The sequence below is a fragment of the Pseudoliparis swirei genome, chromosome 5 (assembly GCF_029220125.1).
Source record: "Pseudoliparis swirei isolate HS2019 ecotype Mariana Trench chromosome 5, NWPU_hadal_v1, whole genome shotgun sequence".
NCBI lineage: Eukaryota > Metazoa > Chordata > Actinopteri > Perciformes > Liparidae > Pseudoliparis > Pseudoliparis swirei.
In genome coordinates, this window is record NC_079392.1 from 4,787,038 (window position 1) to 4,808,020 (window position 20,983).

Genomic DNA, 20,983 nt, shown 5'->3' on the forward strand with positions numbered 1-20,983 from the left:
AGGTCACTTTACAATCTGCAGCTCTACATAAGTAAGCTGTATACAAAATAATTAACTTTTGTCTTTTTGTTTGAGTGTTTTCAGACAATGCCGCAGTCCGCAGCGCAAAGTCATGCGGTCCATTTCGAGAAGCATTTCTCCCGACCGTAAAGCTTTTAAGCCGCAGCCTAATGGATGAGAAGCATGCTGCAACCTTTAAGAAGTGTGTTCCGTTCCACATCGCATATGGAGTTGAACAGTCAATTATAAAAAAGTGATGACAGGCCTTTTAAAAGAAGGTGAACAAGATCAAATTGTGCGAAACCAGTTCATCTTTCCTGCAAGGCGATTAACTCACAGCAGACAGGATGGATGAGGCGAATAAAAATCATCTATAACAGACTAAATTGATAAACAATAACAAGTGGTTCTTCCCCAACTTAAATATGAATCACCCCACAAACGCCTGCTGCACTGTGCAACCGAGCTCCACAGTATCTGATCCAAAGAGATGCACGAGTTAAGAGACTTTTCCCCCTGGACCAAGTCCATGTTTTTATATGGCAGCCCATAAAACTCTCCTGGCTAATGATGAAGTGACCCGAATTGAAATTAGATTAGAGAATAACTCGCTTGACTCCAAAATCGACTCCCAGAAGTCGACTAACCGGTGCCGTTAATGACGAGTGTCACGGGTGGTGCGTATGTGTGGTTTGCGATTGCTTCTCACTCTGTTGCATGCCTTATAATATGATAATCAAAATAATTGTATCCATGAATTTGTAAGAAATGAAACCTCTGAAAAGACCATAAGGCTTTTTGAGTGCTCACCAGTAGGAAGTTTACACATGCCCATCAAATGAGAGGTTTCACCTCGTCACACAAGCAGTAATAAGCATTTTTTGGGGGGTTTTCTCACTGCAACTGAATCTTGCCTCGTACATCTCGCCAATCAATTGGCAGAAACAAATGGAAAACTGAGAAGGCTGAAAATATGTGAAATGAAGCAGAGGACATAAACAAGGCCCAGTCCAAACATGCTAATCCCGATAGGCGCTCAACATTAATGCAACATCAATACGTTGTATGTTCAAAGGCAGAGTCGTCCAGAAGTCACCCAGGGTGTGTGTCGATTCTCTAAAAGTGAACTTAGTGGCACAGCATAAAGATGTTGTGTGTTTCTCAAGAGTTATAGGTGGATCCTTCAAACATTGTGCTACACTTGTCACTGAACACAGGAAGGAAACAGTTTACAGGAAGCAACTGCTCACACAATTGTAGTTCACCTCCAAAAGCAAAAGGATTTATTCCAAAAAAAGACAAAAATCTGCCATTTTCTAATTTTCCATAATTTCTCAGGTCAAAAGAGACATACCTAATTAATTACAGCACCATCTGTTTTTTGATGGATAATTACAAGTGCAGGCGTATACCCACCGATTTAAAACTCAGAATTACGTTAGCAAAGCATAAGCATTTTAGCGTTATTTCATACATTTTACACACACAGGTAGTGTGACAGACATGCTCCTGTCTTAAGGTGCGTTCACACCAAAAGCGAAACTATTTTTTCGCGCGACCAAATCCCATGAAAAGTCAACGTACAAATGCGTGTGGCTGCGATAGACGCGATATTTGGGCGCGTTTGGGGCATTGCGATGTGGGCGACGCGTTTACAGCGGCGCATATTCAGCGGCGCAATTTTCGCCCCGAGTTGAAATATTTCAACTTTGAGGCGGTCATCTCGCAACTCGGGCCAATGAGCTCTCGAGTTCCGCTCTCGTAGCTGGAAGCGGAAGTCTTTCAGACGTAACAGTAACTTCATCGGTGAAAGTGACCGAGCTGAGTGAGCCTACGGGTGACGTCATGTATAAATATATATATACATTACCGTTCAAAAGTTTGGGGTCACTTAGAAATGTCTTTATTTTTCAAAGAAAATCACTGTTTTTTCAATAAAGATAACATTAATCAAAAATACACTCTCTACATTGTTAATGTGGTAAATGACTATTCTAGGTGGAAACGTCTGGTTTCTAATGAAATATCTCCATAGGTGTATAGAGGCCCATTTCCATCAACGATCACTCCAGTGTTCTAATGGTACATTGTGTTTGATAATCGCCTTAGAAGACTAATATCTGATTAGAAAACCCTTGTGCAATTATGTTAGCACAGCTGAAAACAGTTATGCTGGTGATATAAGCTATACAACTGGCCTTCCTTTGAGCTTGAAGTTTGAAGAACAAAATTAATACTTCAAATATTAATCATTATTTCTAACCTTGTCAATGTCTTGACTATATTTTCTGTTCAATTTTCAATTCATTTGATAAATAAAAGTGAGTTTTCATGGAAGACACGAAATTGTCTGGATGACCCCAAACTTTTGAACGGTAGTGTATATATATATATTAATGTCATGAACCCAAACACGAGGGCGTTAGTGTGTGGGATGTCCACAACAAGTATAAAGCAGAACTAGTGGTTAGTTATTCCGTGGTGGATGAAGGAAATGATAACGGTCTTTACGGAGACGAGACACGGAGATAAGCCCCGCCCCTCGAGGAGCGTCTCGACGCTTATGGCGAGAACACGGCGAACGGTCGAGCGAGTAAACTCACGCGTTTTGGGCGACGCTAAAAATAGTTTCGCTTTTGGTGTGAACGCACCTTTACAGAGAGCAGCTCCTTATCAGCTACCATGTTGTAACAGCAGGCTGTGTAAAGAATTTTGAAGGACACTTTTTTGACTCTGAGAAATGTTACAAAAGCCAATAACACCCGAGGTGATTGTGCAGTTTGGTGATTCTGACAACGTTTGGATTGATACAGCTTGTAGCTCCCGCATTACCAGGAAAATCCTCTGAGATTGGAAAAGATATGATGACTGTGATGCTATTTATTATCTGCATATGATGCATTATATTGTGTGTTACGGGCAACGCCACAAGTGTCGTGACACTACATCGTTCTACTTTGCATACAAACAAAAAAAGCTAAAATATTAGAAGAATAAGATAATAAAGTCACACTCTCTCTGTGTGTGCTGTAAGTCAAGCTTTATGTGCTTTGTGTCCATACTTAGCCAGATTATAACACAAAATCCATATGTTTACGATGTATTATAAACATGGGAATCATAGTCAATTTGTGTAATAAAAGCTTAGATGCTCACTTTTATGTGAACATGTAATGTTGTAGATGTATCACAGTGCATCCAGCAGGTCAGCATGTTAACTCACACAACAAGATTAGAATTCATCTTTACATATTTTCATGTTATTATGGACAAAGGTATCGAATTCAACTAAATAACTTAAAATTCATTAGAATCTGTGATTTCTTTCTTGGTAAATTGTAAATGCTCTTATACATGACACTCACTGTTGTGTATCCATCACAGCTGGCTCCTCTCAAGGACTAAAAACACATCTTTTCCGACTATATCTGGATTAAAACACAGATGAGCACTTCAGTGGCACTAAAATAGCTCTTATTATGGTACTTTTGTAGTTCGACTATGTTGAGGAAATGTTACTTTCTGTATTCTTGTTGTTCTTAGTTTGTACTCTAGGTTGATGCACTTATTGTAAGTCGCTTTGGATAAAAGCGTCTGCTAAATGACATGTAATGTAATGTAATGGACAGAACAGGGGCCAGAAACCAAATCAATGCTATCTCGTCATGAAATATGATATTTTTAAAAAGCTCAATTTCAATGCGAGTACGGGTTTTTGGCAGAGTGCTGATGGCGTGTACACATGTGCATGCAAATGCCCGTCTTGTACCTCGTTCAGAATACATGAAATGTGGTGGCTGACAGTACGGAGCTCTTGAATCAGTCGCCCTGCCTCCAGTGAGGCCGGGGACCATTAGCACCACACAAAGTGACTCTGATGTGAAATGACAGGGAGCCGTGCCCCTGTTTCAACCATTGCCATTTACACACACGGCTCCCCAACATTGCAGCCATACCCCTCACCGGGCAGCATGTGCACTGGCAACTGTCTTGATTTGTTCATTTCAGCGGTCAAAAAACCTCTCAGTTCCGAAAATATCTATCTATTTTATTTTATTTTCTCAGTCATGGTCTTAAAGAGCCATATTACCATGCGAATTATGAAGTGAGACCTTCTTGGCTACATTGAACACATCCCATGAATATTATTGACAACCACCAGAAAAGTGTATCATGTAAACATGCAAAGAAAAATCTATATTTTTCCAAAGGTCGCCTCAATAAGGAAAATTACAGTACAGGATAAGCACATGCTACTCTGTATATGTATATCTGTACATAGCCACGTCATTCAAATGGACGTTGCCTTAAGCCCAATCAACATATTTCTTTGTATACTGTTGCATAATATGGTTAACATGTGAGCGCACTCAACATATCTCTTTGTATATTGTTGCATAATATGGTGAACATGTGAACCCATTCAACATATCTCTTTGTATATGCTGTTGCATAATATGGTTAACATGTGAACCCATTCAACATATCTCTTTGTATATGCTGTTGCATAATATGGTGAACATGTGAACCCATTCAACATATCTCTTTGTATATTGTTGCATAATATGGTTAACATGTGAACCCATTCAACATATCTCTTTGTATATTGTTGCATAATATGGTGAACATGTGAACCCATTCAACATATCTCTTTGTATATGCTGTTGCATAATATGGTGAACATGTGAACCCATTCAACATATCTCTTTGTATATGCTGTTGCATAATATGGTTAACATGTGATCTTGGTATGGTGCAGCTTTCAGAGATGTCGGCCTCCTGCAGGATACACCTTCCCAAAACTTAAATGTCACACGTTTTTTTTTGCAGAAGCTTTGATTTAGCAGATTTTAAATCTGAGTTCATTATGAACTGACTTGGAGGGGGGAAATCTTGCTTTTCCAAGAAACCCATATGTTAAACCGGCACATATATCAACCAGCCACCTTCATGTGCATCACTATGACCTGCACCTCTGCAGAATATGTAATTGCATGAGTGACACATCAACACTTTTTGTTCTTCTTTTTTTTATTTATTCAGTTGAATTGAAATCCACATCACCGAGGATCTGACATGGTCAACAAACACAGACACTCTGGTGAGAAAGGCAAGGCAGCGCCTCTACCACCTCAGGCAGCTGAGGAAATTTAAAGTTTCCCAGAGGATCCTTCAGTCCTTCTACTCTGGAGCTGGTAGAGAGTCGTCCTGACACAGCCACAGCCTGGTTTTGGCTTCTCCGCTCAGGGGAGGGGAAGAAGGCTCTGAGAGTAGTGCGTGCGTGCGGCGCGCACACTTGAACTCCCCCCCCCCCTGCACCCAGGAGCAGTAGGGAGGTGCAGAAGAAGAGCCGGCAGGATCATGAAGGATCCCCCACCCACCCAACAACAGACTTCAGCTGCTGCGGCAGGCAGGCGAGCGCCCAACGTCAGAACAGAGAGAGAAGAACGAGATTCTTTTTTTTTCTTCATCAGGCAGTCCGACTCGACCTCACCCAGGACCCCAGGGACCCCATACACCCCACCCAGCTACACACACACACACACACACACACACACCACACACACACACACTGTTGTTATTGTTTTGTTGTTTTTTTTGTGTGTTGTTGTTGTGTGCTCACTTTTGCCCCCATCATTGCACTTCACTTTCACCACACTGCAGTGTGTGTGTATGTGTGTGTCAAAAAAACATGAATCATACCGAAGAACATGCCGCCACTTCCCACCCCACCCCCCTTACCTCTCTCCTCCGGCTCTCCGCGCCGGGTCTGGTGACGAGCGCCGTGTCACCGCACACCACCGCCACGTCCTCCACGAACACGCAGTCCGGGAGAGACTCGTCCGCGGGGAGCTCCACCACCTCCAGCCCGAGCCTCGTCCCCAGCACCTCGACGTACGCCGCATGCTCCCTCCGCGCCTCGGCCAGGTCCACCTCCGCCTGGCTGCTCCGGAGCGCTTCTTTGGCCAGGGACGCGGGGATTCCCCGGACGACGGCGTGGGTGTAATGACCAAAGCCTGACATTAAACCCGCCATGTTTTCTTCGCTTTTCCTTTAATTGGTACGTTCAAAATCTGGGAGGAAAAAACAAAAAAACAAAATTTATAGGCTACTGAAAAAACAGAAAACCCGGCGAGTGAATGAGAGGAACTGCTAGCAGATAACCGGATGCCGCCCTCGTTTTTTATTATTATTCCCCGCTAGTTTTGTTGGGTTTGTACTTCTTTATTTACAGTAGCCTGCTATACACACTGTCAGTCTGCCCCTGCTCCAGTCTCCAGGCGAGGGACAGCGCGCCGGTGACGCGCACCGACCATCACGTGAAGCCGAGGAGCCTGTCAGCCCTTTGCGAAAGTGACAGACAGTCATTGAACACACCGCGCGTAGGGCTCAGTGCATTTCACACACCGACTGAGTGGGTCTCTGCACCCCTGCATGGTTTACATGGACCTCTTGCAGTCGTTTAATCTTAATCTATGCAATGTGATGCTTGCTTGTTTAGCCATATATGGAATACATTAAACCTGAAATTATATGTCCATTTATCAATGAGTCAATCAAGAGGCAATTCATATATTTTTAATTCTTTTTTTTCTTTTTCTTCAAGCTAAAGTGCAAAACAAAAAACGTGTTCTATATTCTCTGTTTTGATGATTTGCTGCTTTTCTTTGTCTTGTGGAACAATAAACTGGAAATGTTAACATTTTGGATAACTGGTTTGACAAAACAAGCTCATTGAAGACTGGATACTTCCTGCAAATTGTGATTAGCATTGTTTTCATCCATTAAATCAAGTCAATATCTCACTTTGCGACATTTGTTTTGCAGCCAGGGTTCACATGAAAACAAACACACAACATTATCGACGAGTCAACGTGATGTAATAAGCTCGAGCAGGGAAATATCAATTTGTACCAAGTGCACATGCACACAATAATTGAAAATCTATTAATTATATATATACATATATATATATGTATATATATAATTTAGCCGCCCTAGAATCAATAGTGGTTATAAACCATGTATTTGAACCAATTTCTATAACTTCAGAAAATCTGCCGTAGAATAGTACAATGTACAAAATATGCTACGATTTTAGTTTGATATAAAGAATATGAAAACTTTTGCATCAACATTAGGGTTACCTCTTTGTTACTATGTTATGTAGCATAGTCGACCTGTTTTCTATTCCAATGTTTAATATGGTAAAACTGTATCCAAAAATAAAACTAGGGGAAAATACATGACCTTCACAACAAACAACAAGGATGTTATCACATAAAGGACACAAAGACACTAAGATATGATTCCCATGCTTTGTAAACATATATTTCAACTGTTAAAAATAATAAATATTGCAAAAGAAAGACTGGAAGAGTGCATCTCTTTTTTTTACATATGTAAGTCCTTCACTCTTGTCAGACTTTTTGAAATAATGTAGACGAACACCAATGGAAAATCATGTATAAATATATAAATATACAAAAAGGAGGATCTCTGCTTGTCCTGCAGTGTGAGAAGCGTATCGGGAAAGGAGTGTGTGAAAGTAGGAGCAGTGTGTGCACGTGTGTATGTGTGTGTACGTGTGTGTGTGTGAGGAGGATGAGAGGGATCTTATATTCCCTATGGTGCCATCTATGGAAGGCTCTGGGCCCGGTGAAACTGCCTGAATGGATGGAATGTTTCTTCAGACGTCCCAGAAGCACATTCTTCCACCAGCGGGACCTCGCTTTGTCTTTTCTCCTTCCAAATTCACTCAATTACCCCAGACTGCTCTAAACATTCCAGGAGCCCCACATTCCTTTTTCCACTCCAGCCAGGATCACCAACCACCACCACCCTCCCAAAACTAACACCTGCCCCCCACCCAGACTTCTCGGATGGACGTGGCCCAATAAAAGATCCTCTCTTTCTCTTCTCTCGCTCCATGCTGAGGAATTTGGGTAACTTTAGATCAAGGAAAGCCCTCATACTTCAGGCACAGCTGGCTGGTACAGTGTGTAGCTATAAAATAAATGAGTGGAAGCAGACATGATCCTCCAGCTGCGGATGAAGCGGCACCAAAAAGCAGCACCTCTTATTTGCCCGGTATGATTGGACTCGTGATGAGAACCCAGACGTCACAGAGACAAGCATGATTACACCAGGTGCACAGAGTATATTTCACTTGAAGCCGTCAGGCAGATTTAGGATCTTATCACCACAGAAAATAAATACGATATACAATTATTCTCATTTTAATGATGTTACTAGATGGAAATGGCTGTATGTTTGTTTTTAAGCTTTTCGAAAGCTTCAATTGGATCCAATTAGAAATGTTTTTGAGCTAGAAAATATGGATTACATGCTTTTGAAGAGTCTCTCAGTTTGGGAAAAGGATGCAGATACATTTGTAACCACAAACTATTGTTCAAACTATCTATTTACATTAACTAATGCCCAAAATTTAGTGAAAGATATATCAAAATGGCATTGGAGCTTTCAAAAGGCATTTGGGAAAATGTCTTGTCATGAAATCACAAACATAACAGGAAATAGCTTTACAGGTATGCAGGATGGTACTATATCTATCTATAGATCTATAGGCTCTTATATAAATATAAAAGCTAACATCCCTGCTGCTGTGAAGACTCACTAGTCCACCAAAGGTGTACAACTCTGCATCTGAAAAAATGCACTCTTTACTTCTGTTTTAGCACATTGTTTATTTAGTCTTTTTAGATTTGTTAACAGAGAGAAAACATGAAATATCTCCATTCTTATCCTTTTTGTATTTACACAGGACTCACCTTAAAGAATGTCCCCCTTGCACTTGTCTTTACTTTGATTTATTTAGACAGAAATGTCAAAAGTGTTCCTTTCCAGAGAATCATAGCTGGTGATTACATTTATGACAAAAAGGAACTTCCTTTAGTGTCATATTTGGACAGCGCCTTGTGGGATTGGTATGTGAACGTTAACTGACCCCGTTTCATTACGATGACCATGCTATCTTCCTTTGCTGCCTCACATCATATATAAAAAGACACTTTGGCTATGTGATACAGACCCAGTCTGCTACAGAGTTAGCTTCAACACCTTTTGTGCCCTTTTCCTCCACTGTTGAAGCTCAATGATAGATTTTCTCAAGATTAAAGAACTGTCAACAAAGCATCTGGAATGTGACGCCGGAGTTATACACTCATGACCATTTACACTAAATTAACAGATCACTGCATTGAGTGTTTTGAGCGAGCATTGATCCGGAGGTAGAAAAGGTCATCCACCAATAAGAAGGTGAGTAGTTTGACCCCCAGTTCACTTGTTGATGTGTCCTAGGGAAAAAGAGACTGGATCCCAAATTGCTCCGGAAGGCGGTGTCCTCAGGGTGCGAGGATGACACCCTGAACAATCTGGCACCTTGTATGGCAGCCATCCTTGTTTGAATGTGTGTATGATTGGGGTAAACTCTTTTGAGTAGCTGGACCACTGGAAAGGCACTATCCTTCAAAGTCATCAAGTCTGGGAAATGAGGATGACATTTTTTAAGTTTTTTTGCCAACACACAAATACATTTGCTTCGACAAGAAATAATGTCTTTATTGGAAGTGGCATGTTATGAAATAATATGAAATAGCTCTCCTGAAACAATGCCTTTTACATTTGATGATGTCAAAATATAAAAAGACAAATGGCCAAACGCGTCAATCAAACTGAGCCTTTTTCCGTTTCCACAACCAGCAAAGGTTACTGAAATAAATTCAATAAAATTCATGTTCATATGTGATTACAAAGTTCTGTCTTATAAGATCTGTATTTCTGAGGAACTTGTGTGGTACTTTAATCCCTCATCTCTGTTCCTGTTCACACAAGAGCAATCCATAACTCAGCAGACTTCCTGCTGCTCCATGAGCTGACAGAGAACGGAAGTGTTGCTGGAAAACACTGCATACCAGTTATGACATTTATCTTGAATATACGACATTAATGGGAAGGCTGAGGGCCGCTTGTTTCTGACTCCATGACAACCGATTCCAAGGCCTGCCGTCCCTTCAACTGTGTGTTCTCCAGAGTGGGATCTGACAATGAGTTTCCATTACATTGAGCCACAACAAAACACACAATAATCTCTCAATCTCTAAATCTCTCAATTTAAGCATCCCAGCTGGCTTGTTTTTGAGCTGCTCAGATAGCCATGCTACAGAGCTGTGAGCATAATCCAATGATCATATCTGTAATTTATTGTTTGGGGGGGGCTGTAGTTGTAGTATGTGTGTATGTGGTAGCGACATTCAGCCCTGGTGGAAACTATTATGCCAGGGCAATTACATCACGGAGACATGTCCAGTTTTTGGAATATCTCCGGAAATGAGTGGGTAATTAAGGAATGTAGATTAGTGTGTTATTCTCTGCTGACGTACAATGACAACACAGTTTCCTATCGCTGTAGAACACAGGCGGATGCACACACACACAGAAACACACACATGTAGACTCACATGCAGTATGCACATACACACTGGAGAGGCTTCGGGGTCAACCAGAAGAATACAATTAAATATAACATGACATAAGACCGGCTGTCCAAACAAGTCAGTGAATTTGAAAAGGGGTATCCCAACAATTTTGCATCTTTTACATCCACAAAGTTAGGAGACGTGTTATATACTGTATGTCAAGAATGATTCAAACTCAACGCCAGGATATCCTGACTCTTCGTGGCTAGTTGAGGTAAAGCTTGGTTAGTCCTGATGGGGCAGGTGGTTCCTTGCATGGTGGTCCCTGACATCAGTGTATGAATGGGTGTGAATGGGTGACTAGAAAAACCCTATACAAGTACAGTCCATTTCCCATTTAAACGTATTTTAAAATCCATGGTGAGTTTGTAATACAGGCTCTCGGTTAAAAATATTGATTTAATCTTCAAGCCCAAAACGAGGTGATGAAATTATGTTTTTTTCCCCTCCATAGTACACAAGCTGTTTTCATGGGTTGAGTCGTATCTGCCATGCTGAGTAAACTGATGTTTACAATGTGAATCATAATGTCGATTGTGTAGAATCAATCAAGTGCTCCTTTAAAAATATGATATTTGACATTAGCATAGGCAATGGGTTCACATTAGCATAATGCAGCTTGAAAACAGGAACACAACAGAGCATTGCACGTGCTCACACGGACACACCCCCAGACTCAAATAGGCTGTGCGCACACACAGGCGCGCACACACAGGCACACCTCCAGGCGAAAACACGCTCACATACATACGTAGACTCTATGGATTTGTTGACTATCATATTATGCACATGACATTTGGACATGTTTTGTTATTTAAAGAATAAATATATTACCCACATCCTGGTTGAGAAACCAAGAGTCAATAATCCAAATCGGATATGCAACGACCAGCGGGAGAGAAAAAAAATCAGTATAAAGGAATAATGGACTTTTAGTTGAATGAATAGGATCTGGTAAGAATCAATTTCAGCTGCTATGACTCATATTCATATAACGGGAGCACGACGATGATGCGTTTTTTTTTTTTTTTAAAGAGACAAGCTCGTTACTATCGGAGAGTCTCAACGAAGAAAGTGAAAAAGGAAAAGAATTGTCCAAACTCACCGGAGAGGCTCGAGAGTGCCGTCATCATGTCAAAAACCACACTCCGATAAACAAACACCGTGCCCTCGCGCGACGTGTCCTCTTTGGAATACTCATGGTTACGCGACGTGCGTCTTTACGCACGTCGTTTCCATCTTGTGTGGAAAAAGTTTTCATCAATCGGAATGATTCTGAAAAAATTCGGTGGAAGGGGATTTATTGAGCCCCCCCCCCCCTCCTCTCACACACACACACGATTAAAAAAATAGAAGTTAAAAAAAGAGACCGCTCCCCACTACCAACACCACAACATCTCTGGTGGAAATGTGGATTACTTTACCTCCAACGGGGTCCCCCCCCCCCCCCCCGTGATGGACACATTGCGTGAAAAAAAAGTCCAAAATGTGCATTAAGAAATAGAATGCATAAGGAATTTCCCCCTGCGCGAAGAACATATTTAACAAGCCTTAGCTGTCAGGAATGCTTTGTGGTCTACTGGCCAAAGGGGGAAGAGAAATATGTTAATAATGTAGGCTACTGCCATACCAAATATGGCAATATTGTTACGTCTGAGCTCTGAGCGCGCATCTGGAAACGCTTAACAGCTCCTCTGAATAAAAGGCACTGGAAAGCCAGAAATAGACACTGTGAAACGTATTTCTGCCCACACCTTTCTGCTCACAGAGACGAACCTAAAGCTATTTTAAACGTGGCCACTGCAACATGCCATAAACAAAATTGCTTTAATCAGCAAAAAGCATCACTGGAACACAAGTTGGATGTCCTATACTGAACGAAGAGGGTGGTAACCTGTAGTAAGCCTGCTTTTTGGCACGTGTTCAGTGTATTACTTTATAGTATCCTTATTAAAAATAGGCAACATAAGTATTAAAACGTACATAATCCGTGAGGGGCAAGCAGTGAAATCAGAAAGCTATAACAATATCAGATTGTCTCTTTCACATACTTCGTCTATAAAGCACACCAAAAAAAAAAAAAAAAGACAGAGAGAAAGATCACAGGAAATAAAAGTTACAATAAATAACGCCACTTCTTAGTCCTCTTAACTCGGGTTGATATATGTGAGAAGCGAGCGGGAGGAAGAGAATGAAAAGGGAGGGTGGAGAGAGAGAGAGGGGGGGGGTGATAAACAAGAGGAGAGAAGAAGAAGAAAAAAAGTATGAGACGGAAAAGTGTGTTCAGATGGGATCCAGGGGGGGGGGGGATCCATTTGAGAGAGAAAAAAGAAAAAAAGAAGAAGAAGAAGAAGAGAAAAAAGAGAAGGGTTTAGACAGGGTGGAGCTTATAGGTCTTGGATGGAAAATGCGCCGAGAAACATTCCTGGCATAGTTTGGGAACAGTTCAGCAGGCAGCCCAGGAACGACGTCAGCTTCCCACTACGGTATAAAAGTGAGGAGGTGGCCGCGGACCTCAGCAGACTGCAACCGCTTCACCGAGAGCTCCAGCTCTACTCTTTAACAAACACAAAGGGGAGCCTCGAACACCAAGAATCCTTTTACCGGCGAACCGAGACGACTGCGTGAGGGAATACACGAACAGGACTCCTCCTGAAGAGAGACTAACTTTTCATACCGCTGGGAACGGGGGATTCTCTCTTGGAAAACACGCACAAGAAGAAGAAGAAAGAAAAACACATTCAAGATGCTGATGCTTACTGTTGTCGTAGCCTTCCTCGGAAGCTTCAATTTGGTGAGTTATTTTTTTCTCTATTTCAATCTGAAAGATGTAACTTTAGGAGTATTTACGCGTGAGGAGTATTTACGCATGAGGAGTATTTACGCATAACGATAGGAGTATTTACGCATGGGTTTTCCAATAGTTTGGGGTTTATCCTGTGTGGTACGACTTAACATAGTCAGACTTTTAACAGTATGGTTGTTGTGCTGTACAGGTCCTCTCCTCCTCCTCCTCCTGTCCCTCCGCGTGTGACTGTCCGCTGGAGATGCCCAAGTGCGCGCCCGGCGTCAGCGTCGTCCTGGACGGCTGCGGCTGCTGCAAAGTGTGCGCCCGGCAGCTGAACGAGGACTGCAGCCTCAGGGAGCCCTGCGACCACACCAAAGGGCTGGAGTGCAACTTCGGGGCCAGCTTCGCTGCCGCTACTACTCGTGGCATCTGCCGAGGTATGTATATATATAAATATATATATCAAAAGAGACCACCCGGCTTCCAGATGTGCATGCCTTTTATCAAAAAATAGCACTGAAGTGGATGTCTTTTGCTTGTTTTTTTTGTTTGTTGGTCAAATAAAGAGGGTTTAACTTAAGGCATATGGGGAGGGAGGGAGGGGGATTTCAGCACTGTGGAATGCAAATAGAAGGAACACTTAGACTAAACCTCAAAAGTACAGACAGCCCACTGTGGGGTGGAGAAGTGGGTGGGGGGTGGAGAGAGAGAGAGAGAGAGAGGGGGGGGGAGAGAGACTCCTCAGGCAGCCTGAAGAATTTCACAGTTTTTTAACGGATCCTCATACCTGGCAGCCACGTGATGTCTAAAGCAGACATTTCTGCTGCAGTAGCAAAGGAAAGAATAACATTCCTTTCCTCTTGTCCCCCCCCCCCCCCCCTCCCCTCTCGCAGCCAAGTCAGAAGGCAGACCGTGCGAGTACAACAGCAGGATCTACCAGAACGGAGAGAGCTTCCAGCCCAACTGCAAACACCAGTGCACGTGCATCGACGGGGCGGTGGGCTGCGTGCCGCTGTGCCCGCAGGAGCTCTCCCTGCCCAACCTGGGCTGCTCCAACCCCAGACTGGTCAAGGTGGCCAGCCAGTGCTGCGAAGACTGGGTGTGCGACGACGGCAAAGACACCGACATCCTGGAGAAGCCCTTCGGCAAAGACACGATGTTTGACGAGTTGGATAAAGACCTCACCAACAGGAACGAGCTCATCGCCATCGTGAAGGGACGACTGAAGTCTCTACCCGGTAAGAAAGCTGCTTCTAACCCGGAGAGGTTTTTTTTTTTTTTTTTTACACGTGCGTCGTCTATATATTATATACACATCCTCTCAAACGCGTCGGATCCTAACGCGCTCGTGTCTCTCGAATCGCAGCCTTCAGACCGCAGCCGGAAGTCCGCATGTTCGACAACCAGAAGTGCATCGTCCAAACCACGCCCTGGTCCCAGTGCTCCAAGAGCTGCGGCACGGGCATCTCCACCAGAGTCACCAACAACAACAGCGAGTGCAAGCTGGTCAAGGAGACGCGCATCTGTGAAGTGCGGCTCTGCACCCAGTCGCCTTACTCCAGTCTCAAGGTGAGCTCCGAGGCCGACGCGGGAAGAAGACAAAAAAACGAGCGTCTTCCGGGAAATGCGTCACTGTGTGTGTGTGTGTGTGTGTGTGTGTGACCGCGTGTGACTCATCTCCATCTCCTTGTCGTTGTCCGTCCGCAGAAAGGAAAGAAGTGCAGCCGGACCAAGAAGTCCAGTCAGCCGGTGAAGTTCTCGTACGCCGGCTGCTCCAGCCTCAAGAAGTACCGGGCCAAGTACTGCGGCGCCTGCGTGGACGGCCGGTGCTGCGGACCCCACGACACCAGGACCATCCGCGTCAAGTTCCGCTGCGAGGACGGCGAGACCTTCAACAAGAGCGTCATGGTGATCGAGTCCTGCAAGTGCACCTACGACTGTCCCCACGCCAACGAGGCCTCCTACCCCTTCTACCGCCTCTCCAACGACATCCACAAGTTCAGAGACTAAATCGGGAGGAAGGAGGAGGAGCTAAGAGGCCCGGCGGGCGCCTGGCAGCCAATGGCGGTCCAGATGACCGCGCGGGGTGTAAATAAGACGACCAATCAGAGAGAGAGAAAACTACCGAGCTTCTTGTTGTAACTATAGATTCCCAAGGAATTGTGGGCTTGCATCATGAGGACTTTTTATTTTTATGAAGTGCACTGTTTGCTGTGCTCAGCATTCTGACCCTTAAGAACTGCTTCGTATTAACGGAGCATCAGAAGTAGCTTCGTTAATGGAGCAAGATGTAATTAATATTTTGTACATTCATGTTTTTTTTATCAAATTCACTGTGTATATTTTGGATTCTTTTTTTCATTATTTTAAACTTCCGACATGACGACAGACTGTATGTAGACTTGTGTGTGTATATGTAGGTGTATGCACGTACGCAACTTTCAATTAGCAGACCATCCCCGTATCTCGAGGGCGAGATGGAACCTTCCGGACTCGTCCGGCGAGCGCCGCCGCGTGCCGGTTTCATTCCTTTTTCCGAATAACGTGGGCATTATTATTATTGTTCATGTTTTGTGGCAGCTATTGAACACTTTCCCCTTCGTGGGGAGAGAAAAGAGAAAAAAATGACAAAGCGGGAAAAAAACATGTCAAAGGATGAATGAATGTTTATTTTTTTTAAATATTATTATTATTATTATTATTGTTATTAATATTATTTATCTGAAAAAAAATGTAGCTACTTTATTTGGATATTATGTTGTCATACTGGAAATAAGTTGTACAAAAAAATGATTTTAATTTTATATGCCACAAATAAAACTGATTTATTTATGAAATATGACGACGCCTTCGAAGTTCAGTCTGGTCCATCTGCACGGCGAGAGAGGGGGGGGGGGGTGGGGGGGGGCATTTAAAGGCACCATTACCCTTAGAACATCCTTTACATTCTATCATATGCTGGAGACCCAACAGACAGACACTGAGCAGGTTCTTATGTAACAACCACTCTCTCTCTCTCTCTCTCTCTCTCTCTCGACTTTCTGTGCTTCGGAATGCTCACTCTGGCCCTTTTTCTTTCATTTGATCTGGCTAAGCCGTGCACTTGACTGATTCTGAGAGGGGGGTGTAGATTAAATCCACGAGTAGCAATGAGTATGCCAAGAATCTTAAGAGCTGCTCTCAATGGACCCGAGGATTAAACACCATGCACTGGGGTGTGGGGGGGGGGGGGGGGGGGACAATGACTATTATTGTATCCAATGGGGTTGTACACAAATAATGCATTTCTCCACACGGCCAAATCGACCGAATTCATATCATCAGTTTGTCTTTCGGTTGAAGTGGAAGTATCGTGGCAGAGGCTCTGAAAACCTGCAGGGGGTCGGCTAAACAGTTGTAAACAGCCCCGAAGAGAGGGTGGGAGGGAGGAGGGTGGGAGGGAGGGAGGGAGGGAGGAGGGGAGGGAGGCCTTCCAGGTTTCACTTCAACGGGCATTAAGAAATACTATTATGGAGGTGGACGGAAAACAGCCTCCATCACGGCTCTGGTGTTCTCCATTATTTACCTGACGGGTCGAGCACGAGTGTCATGTCCGTCCCCCCCCCCGAAAGGTAGATGAACGGCATCACGTATCCGTCTGAAAAGGATTTAATTTTTTTGGTGGTAGCCTTTCTTTTTCGAGACACACCGGATTTAATTGCAGATCCGTACACATACCTGCAGTGGAGTTTGAATAGAGGGTAGAGAGAGGTAGAGAGAGAGAGAGAGAGAGAGAGAGAGAGAGAGAGAGGGGCAACGACAAGGAAGAGTTTCTTGTGTGTGTGTGTGTGTTGGATCCAGGTAGAGGGGAGTGGCTCAGGAATGCAGACGTCCTGATGGGCGGCAGATGTTGGAAACACAATATTTCGGAGCAACATGTTAACTTGAAGAAGGGTTTTCCAAAATATACACAAACAGTTACACACACAAACACACACACACACCGCGTATGTTTTAATAAGAGGTGGAGCGGGACCCTTTGATTGAGCCCCACAGGATGAGCCCACTGGGCTTCGCTCACATGAAAGGCTCCCGGAGGTTCTCCTCATCCCGTGTTGTGGCTCCGCCCCCTCGCTGCAGGCCGGGTGGACAGGCTCCTTCAGGAGAGAAACCCTCTGGTTGTGTTGCTCTTTCCCTTTTGGGGCGGCTTTAGCTCAGTGGGGTAAGAGGGCCGTCCTGCAACCGCAGGGTTGTGGGTTCGATCCCCGCTCTCCCCATTAGTTGCAAGTCGAAGTGTCCTTGAGCAAGGCACTGAACCCCCAGTTGCTTCCGCGCTTCACACACACACTGCTCACTTAATAACTAAGGATGGGTTAAATGCACACACACACACACACTGGATTAATAAAAGTGTATATTCTATTCTATTCTGCTGCTCTTCAGAGCCGAGGTCACACACACAGGAAAACAAGGCTCTCACGCACGCACACACACACACACACACACACACATACACAGGAAAACACAGCTCTCACTCTCTCTCTCACACACACACACAGGAAAACAAGGCTCACACTCTTTTACACACACACACATACACACGAAAACACAGCTCTCACTCTCTTTTACACACACACACACACACACAGTAAAACACGGGTCTCTCTCATACACGCACACACACACACACACACACACACACACACCCCTGCAGATGAAATCACTCGGCGACTACCTCACTCCCTCAAGCCCTCAAAATGTGTTTATATGACAAAGACATAAGCGTTAAAGCTTCACGGAGCATTACGTCATGCTGTGCGGCCATAGCTCGCGGGGTCGACAGTGGTCATGACAACATGCTGGAAGCTGCCGAGCGCTGACGTCAGCTATTTAACAGCCCCCCCCCCCCCCCCCGTGTCCATAACCTCACATTAATATCCACTGTGATACAGAACCCTGGGGCTGACCACAGAGGCGCCACGTTGGGGTTTTTCTTAAAGCGCCCCCTGCTGGCCGGAAGAGGGAAGCGCATGTTGTTGATGGACTCATCCGATGTGTGGCTGAAACTGGCTGAGAGGGGATTTAGATATTAGATGAGTCATTTCTCACTGAAACAAAAGTGATGTCATCCATTTGCCAAAATATTCTGACAGGGTGTGTCACTCTCACTCTCTCACAGACAGTGACGTAAGTGACCTCAGACACCCCAACAGATCCTGGATCTGCTGCAATTACACGATAATGATTGATGAGCAGGCTTCAGGGGAATTTAGAGAGAATTTGAAATTTTTTCTTTTTACAGTTGTCGTAGCCAAGTTGGCTCAAATGTGAGAAACGGTGCACATAAAATGTGGAAAATGAATATTGAGAACTTAATGTGATATTTCATGTTGTGTTTCGTTGTGATGCACCGTGTTCTTTTTATCCTTAAAGTGACTGAAATGATGGCTATATATATAGCCATTACTTGTGCACTTGTTGATATACAGGACTGTCTCAGAAAATTAGAATATTGTGATAAAGTTCTTTATTTTCTGTAATGCAATTAAAAAAACAAAAATGTCATGCATTCTGGATTCATTACAAATCAACTGAAATATTGCAAGCCTTTTATTCTTTTAATATTGCTGATTATGGTTTACAGCTTAAGAAAACTCTAAAATCCTATCTCATAAAATTTTAATATTTCCTCAGACCAAGTAAAAAAAAAGATTTATAACAGCTGAGTGTTTGTCAAGGCTCAGGAAACCCTTGCAGGTGTTTCGAGTTAATTAGACAATTCAAGTGATTTGTTTAATACCCTACTAGTATACTTTTTCATGATATTCTAATATTTAGAGATAGGATATTTGAGTTTTCTTAAGCTGTAAGCCATAATCAGCAATAAATCAGAATAAAAGGCTTGCAATATTTCAGTTGATTTGTAATGAATCCAGAATGCATGACATTTTGTTTTTTTAATTGCATTACAGAAAATAAAGAACTTCATCACAATATTCTAATTTTCTGAGACAGTCCTGTATAAATTAGCCAAAATGGTTAAAATGTGAGAAATCATGCACATAAAATGTGTAAAAAAGAAAACAAATATAAATATAACTATATATATATATAAATAAGCCAAAATGGTTCAAATGTGAGAAATCATGCACATAAAGTGTACAAAAATAATAATATATATTAATATAACTATATATATAATTATATATAACTATATATATAAATATATATAAATAAGCCAAAATGGCTCAAATGTGAGAAATCATGCAAATAAAATGTGGGAACTGAACATCGAGAACTAAATGTGGTGTTTAATGCCGCTTCCCTCCGTCTGCTGGATTTGTGTTTCGTGATGATGCACCGTGTTCTTTGTGAAATGAGTGCATAAGTGAGTTTATGTTTATGAATACACACATTACACTTTAGTATTGAGAGCCCAATAATGATAGATGAACAAAAGGGTCACATAAAGAAAAAGTTCAATCAAAGTTTTACGTACATTTTTGCTGCTCCTCTTCAGCTCAAGACAGGTACACGAGTCTATCACATGTAAATATGCCAATTATATACATACTTCATTTTAAGCTATTATATAACAAACAAATAAAAAAAAATTAAATATAAATATACGAGAGAGCTACAGCCTTGTATATGCTCACAATCGACAAGTACACTTTTAGTTAATGCTGGTCTCCTTAATTCATAAAAATCGATATTTCTTTATTTCACATTTCATGGTTGAGCCTCAGGATCAGGACTTTGCCGACGTCCCTGTGGAACATGAAGTATGAATATGATGTGTTTTCCTCCTGTCTAGAAGGCCTCACGCTCCCACCCACTTTCCCCCACTAACACAATTAGTGATTTTATTCTGCATCTTTTGATCTTTATAATTACCGACGCTCGCGCCATGGAAATGTAGCTAACGAGTGGCGGCGATGACTTGGCGGCTTCGTGCGGCGTGGCCTCCGTGTGTCACACACGCACTGCAATTAAGTCACCGCACAAGAGACACAGATATAAATATATAAATATATAAATATACACGTGCACTGACCAATTGTGTCCTCAAGGAGAAGACAAAAAAACGGCACGGCGAGGCATTTTAAATGTTCGTATCCTGGAGGTTGTAAAGACATCACGCAGGGTTCATACACATGTTGACCAATGACCTTTCCATGACCTTTCCATGACTTCAAACCAAATTTCCATGACCAAACATTTGGTGAAATCTCGGTGTATACACAAGTAATTAATATATACCGTAACACAAATGAACTAGAACGGGCACTCGGTAGAGCGCATACCTTCGCATATCACAACATTGGGCATTGAATTATGAACATGGTGGCATTAGTTGCATGCCAATTGGATACAAATTGACCGTGCTATGGTAAAAAGAAGATTTGTACCTTTTCATGACCTTGAACTTTGACCCGATCGATCCCAAAAACTAATGAAATGCTCCCCGGATAATTACCAATCATCCCACCAAATTTCATGCGATTCGGTTTAATACTTTTTGAGTTATGCGAATAACACACACACACACACAAATACACGGCACTCAAAACATAACCTTCCGCATTTTCAATGCGAAGGTAATGAGACAATAGTTTGATTAAAATAACTATGTATATACATTTTTATTCTTTTAATCAAACTGCGAAAATAACATAAATATAACACATTTCTAGACTTTTCCAAAACTTTTGGG

At 42.7% G+C, this 20,983-nt stretch overlaps 2 protein-coding genes across 4 annotated transcripts in view; one reads left to right on the plus strand and one right to left on the minus strand.

Moving 5' to 3' along the window:
* ddah1 (dimethylarginine dimethylaminohydrolase 1) overlaps positions 1–17,413 on the minus strand; it is an 88,065-nt gene extending 70,652 nt beyond the window's left edge. The window contains exons 1-2 of one of the 3 annotated variants that reach the window (XM_056414232.1): positions 17,348–17,413; positions 5,743–6,074 (exon numbers count right to left, since the gene is read on the minus strand). In XM_056414232.1, the coding sequence (XP_056270207.1) occupies positions 5,743–6,036 (294 nt within the window). In that variant the 5' untranslated portion in view covers positions 6,037–6,074; positions 17,348–17,413. The other 2 variants (XM_056414230.1, XM_056414231.1) reach the window with 2 other exon arrangements.
* ccn1 (cellular communication network factor 1) lies at positions 12,975–16,129 on the plus strand. The gene is made up of 5 exons (XM_056414229.1): positions 12,975–13,293; positions 13,496–13,724; positions 14,181–14,525; positions 14,654–14,856; positions 14,995–16,129. The coding sequence occupies exons 1-5, from the start codon at positions 13,246–13,248 to the stop codon at positions 15,295–15,297; spliced, it is 1,128 nt and encodes a 375-aa protein (XP_056270204.1). The 5' UTR covers positions 12,975–13,245; the 3' UTR covers positions 15,298–16,129.
* Positions 17,414–20,983: the final 3,570 nt, after the last annotated feature.

Coding starts and splice junctions, on each gene's coding strand:
- ccn1 (XM_056414229.1), top strand. CDS start 13,246: ATGCTGATGCTTACTGTTGTCGTAGCCTTCCTCGGAAGCTTCAATTTG. Junction 14,526..14,653: donor ACGACTGAAGTCTCTACCCG/GTAAGAAAGCTG, acceptor CTCGAATCGCAG/CCTTCAGACCGCAGCCGGAA. Junction 14,857..14,994: donor CGCCTTACTCCAGTCTCAAG/GTGAGCTCCGAG, acceptor GTCCGTCCGCAG/AAAGGAAAGAAGTGCAGCCG.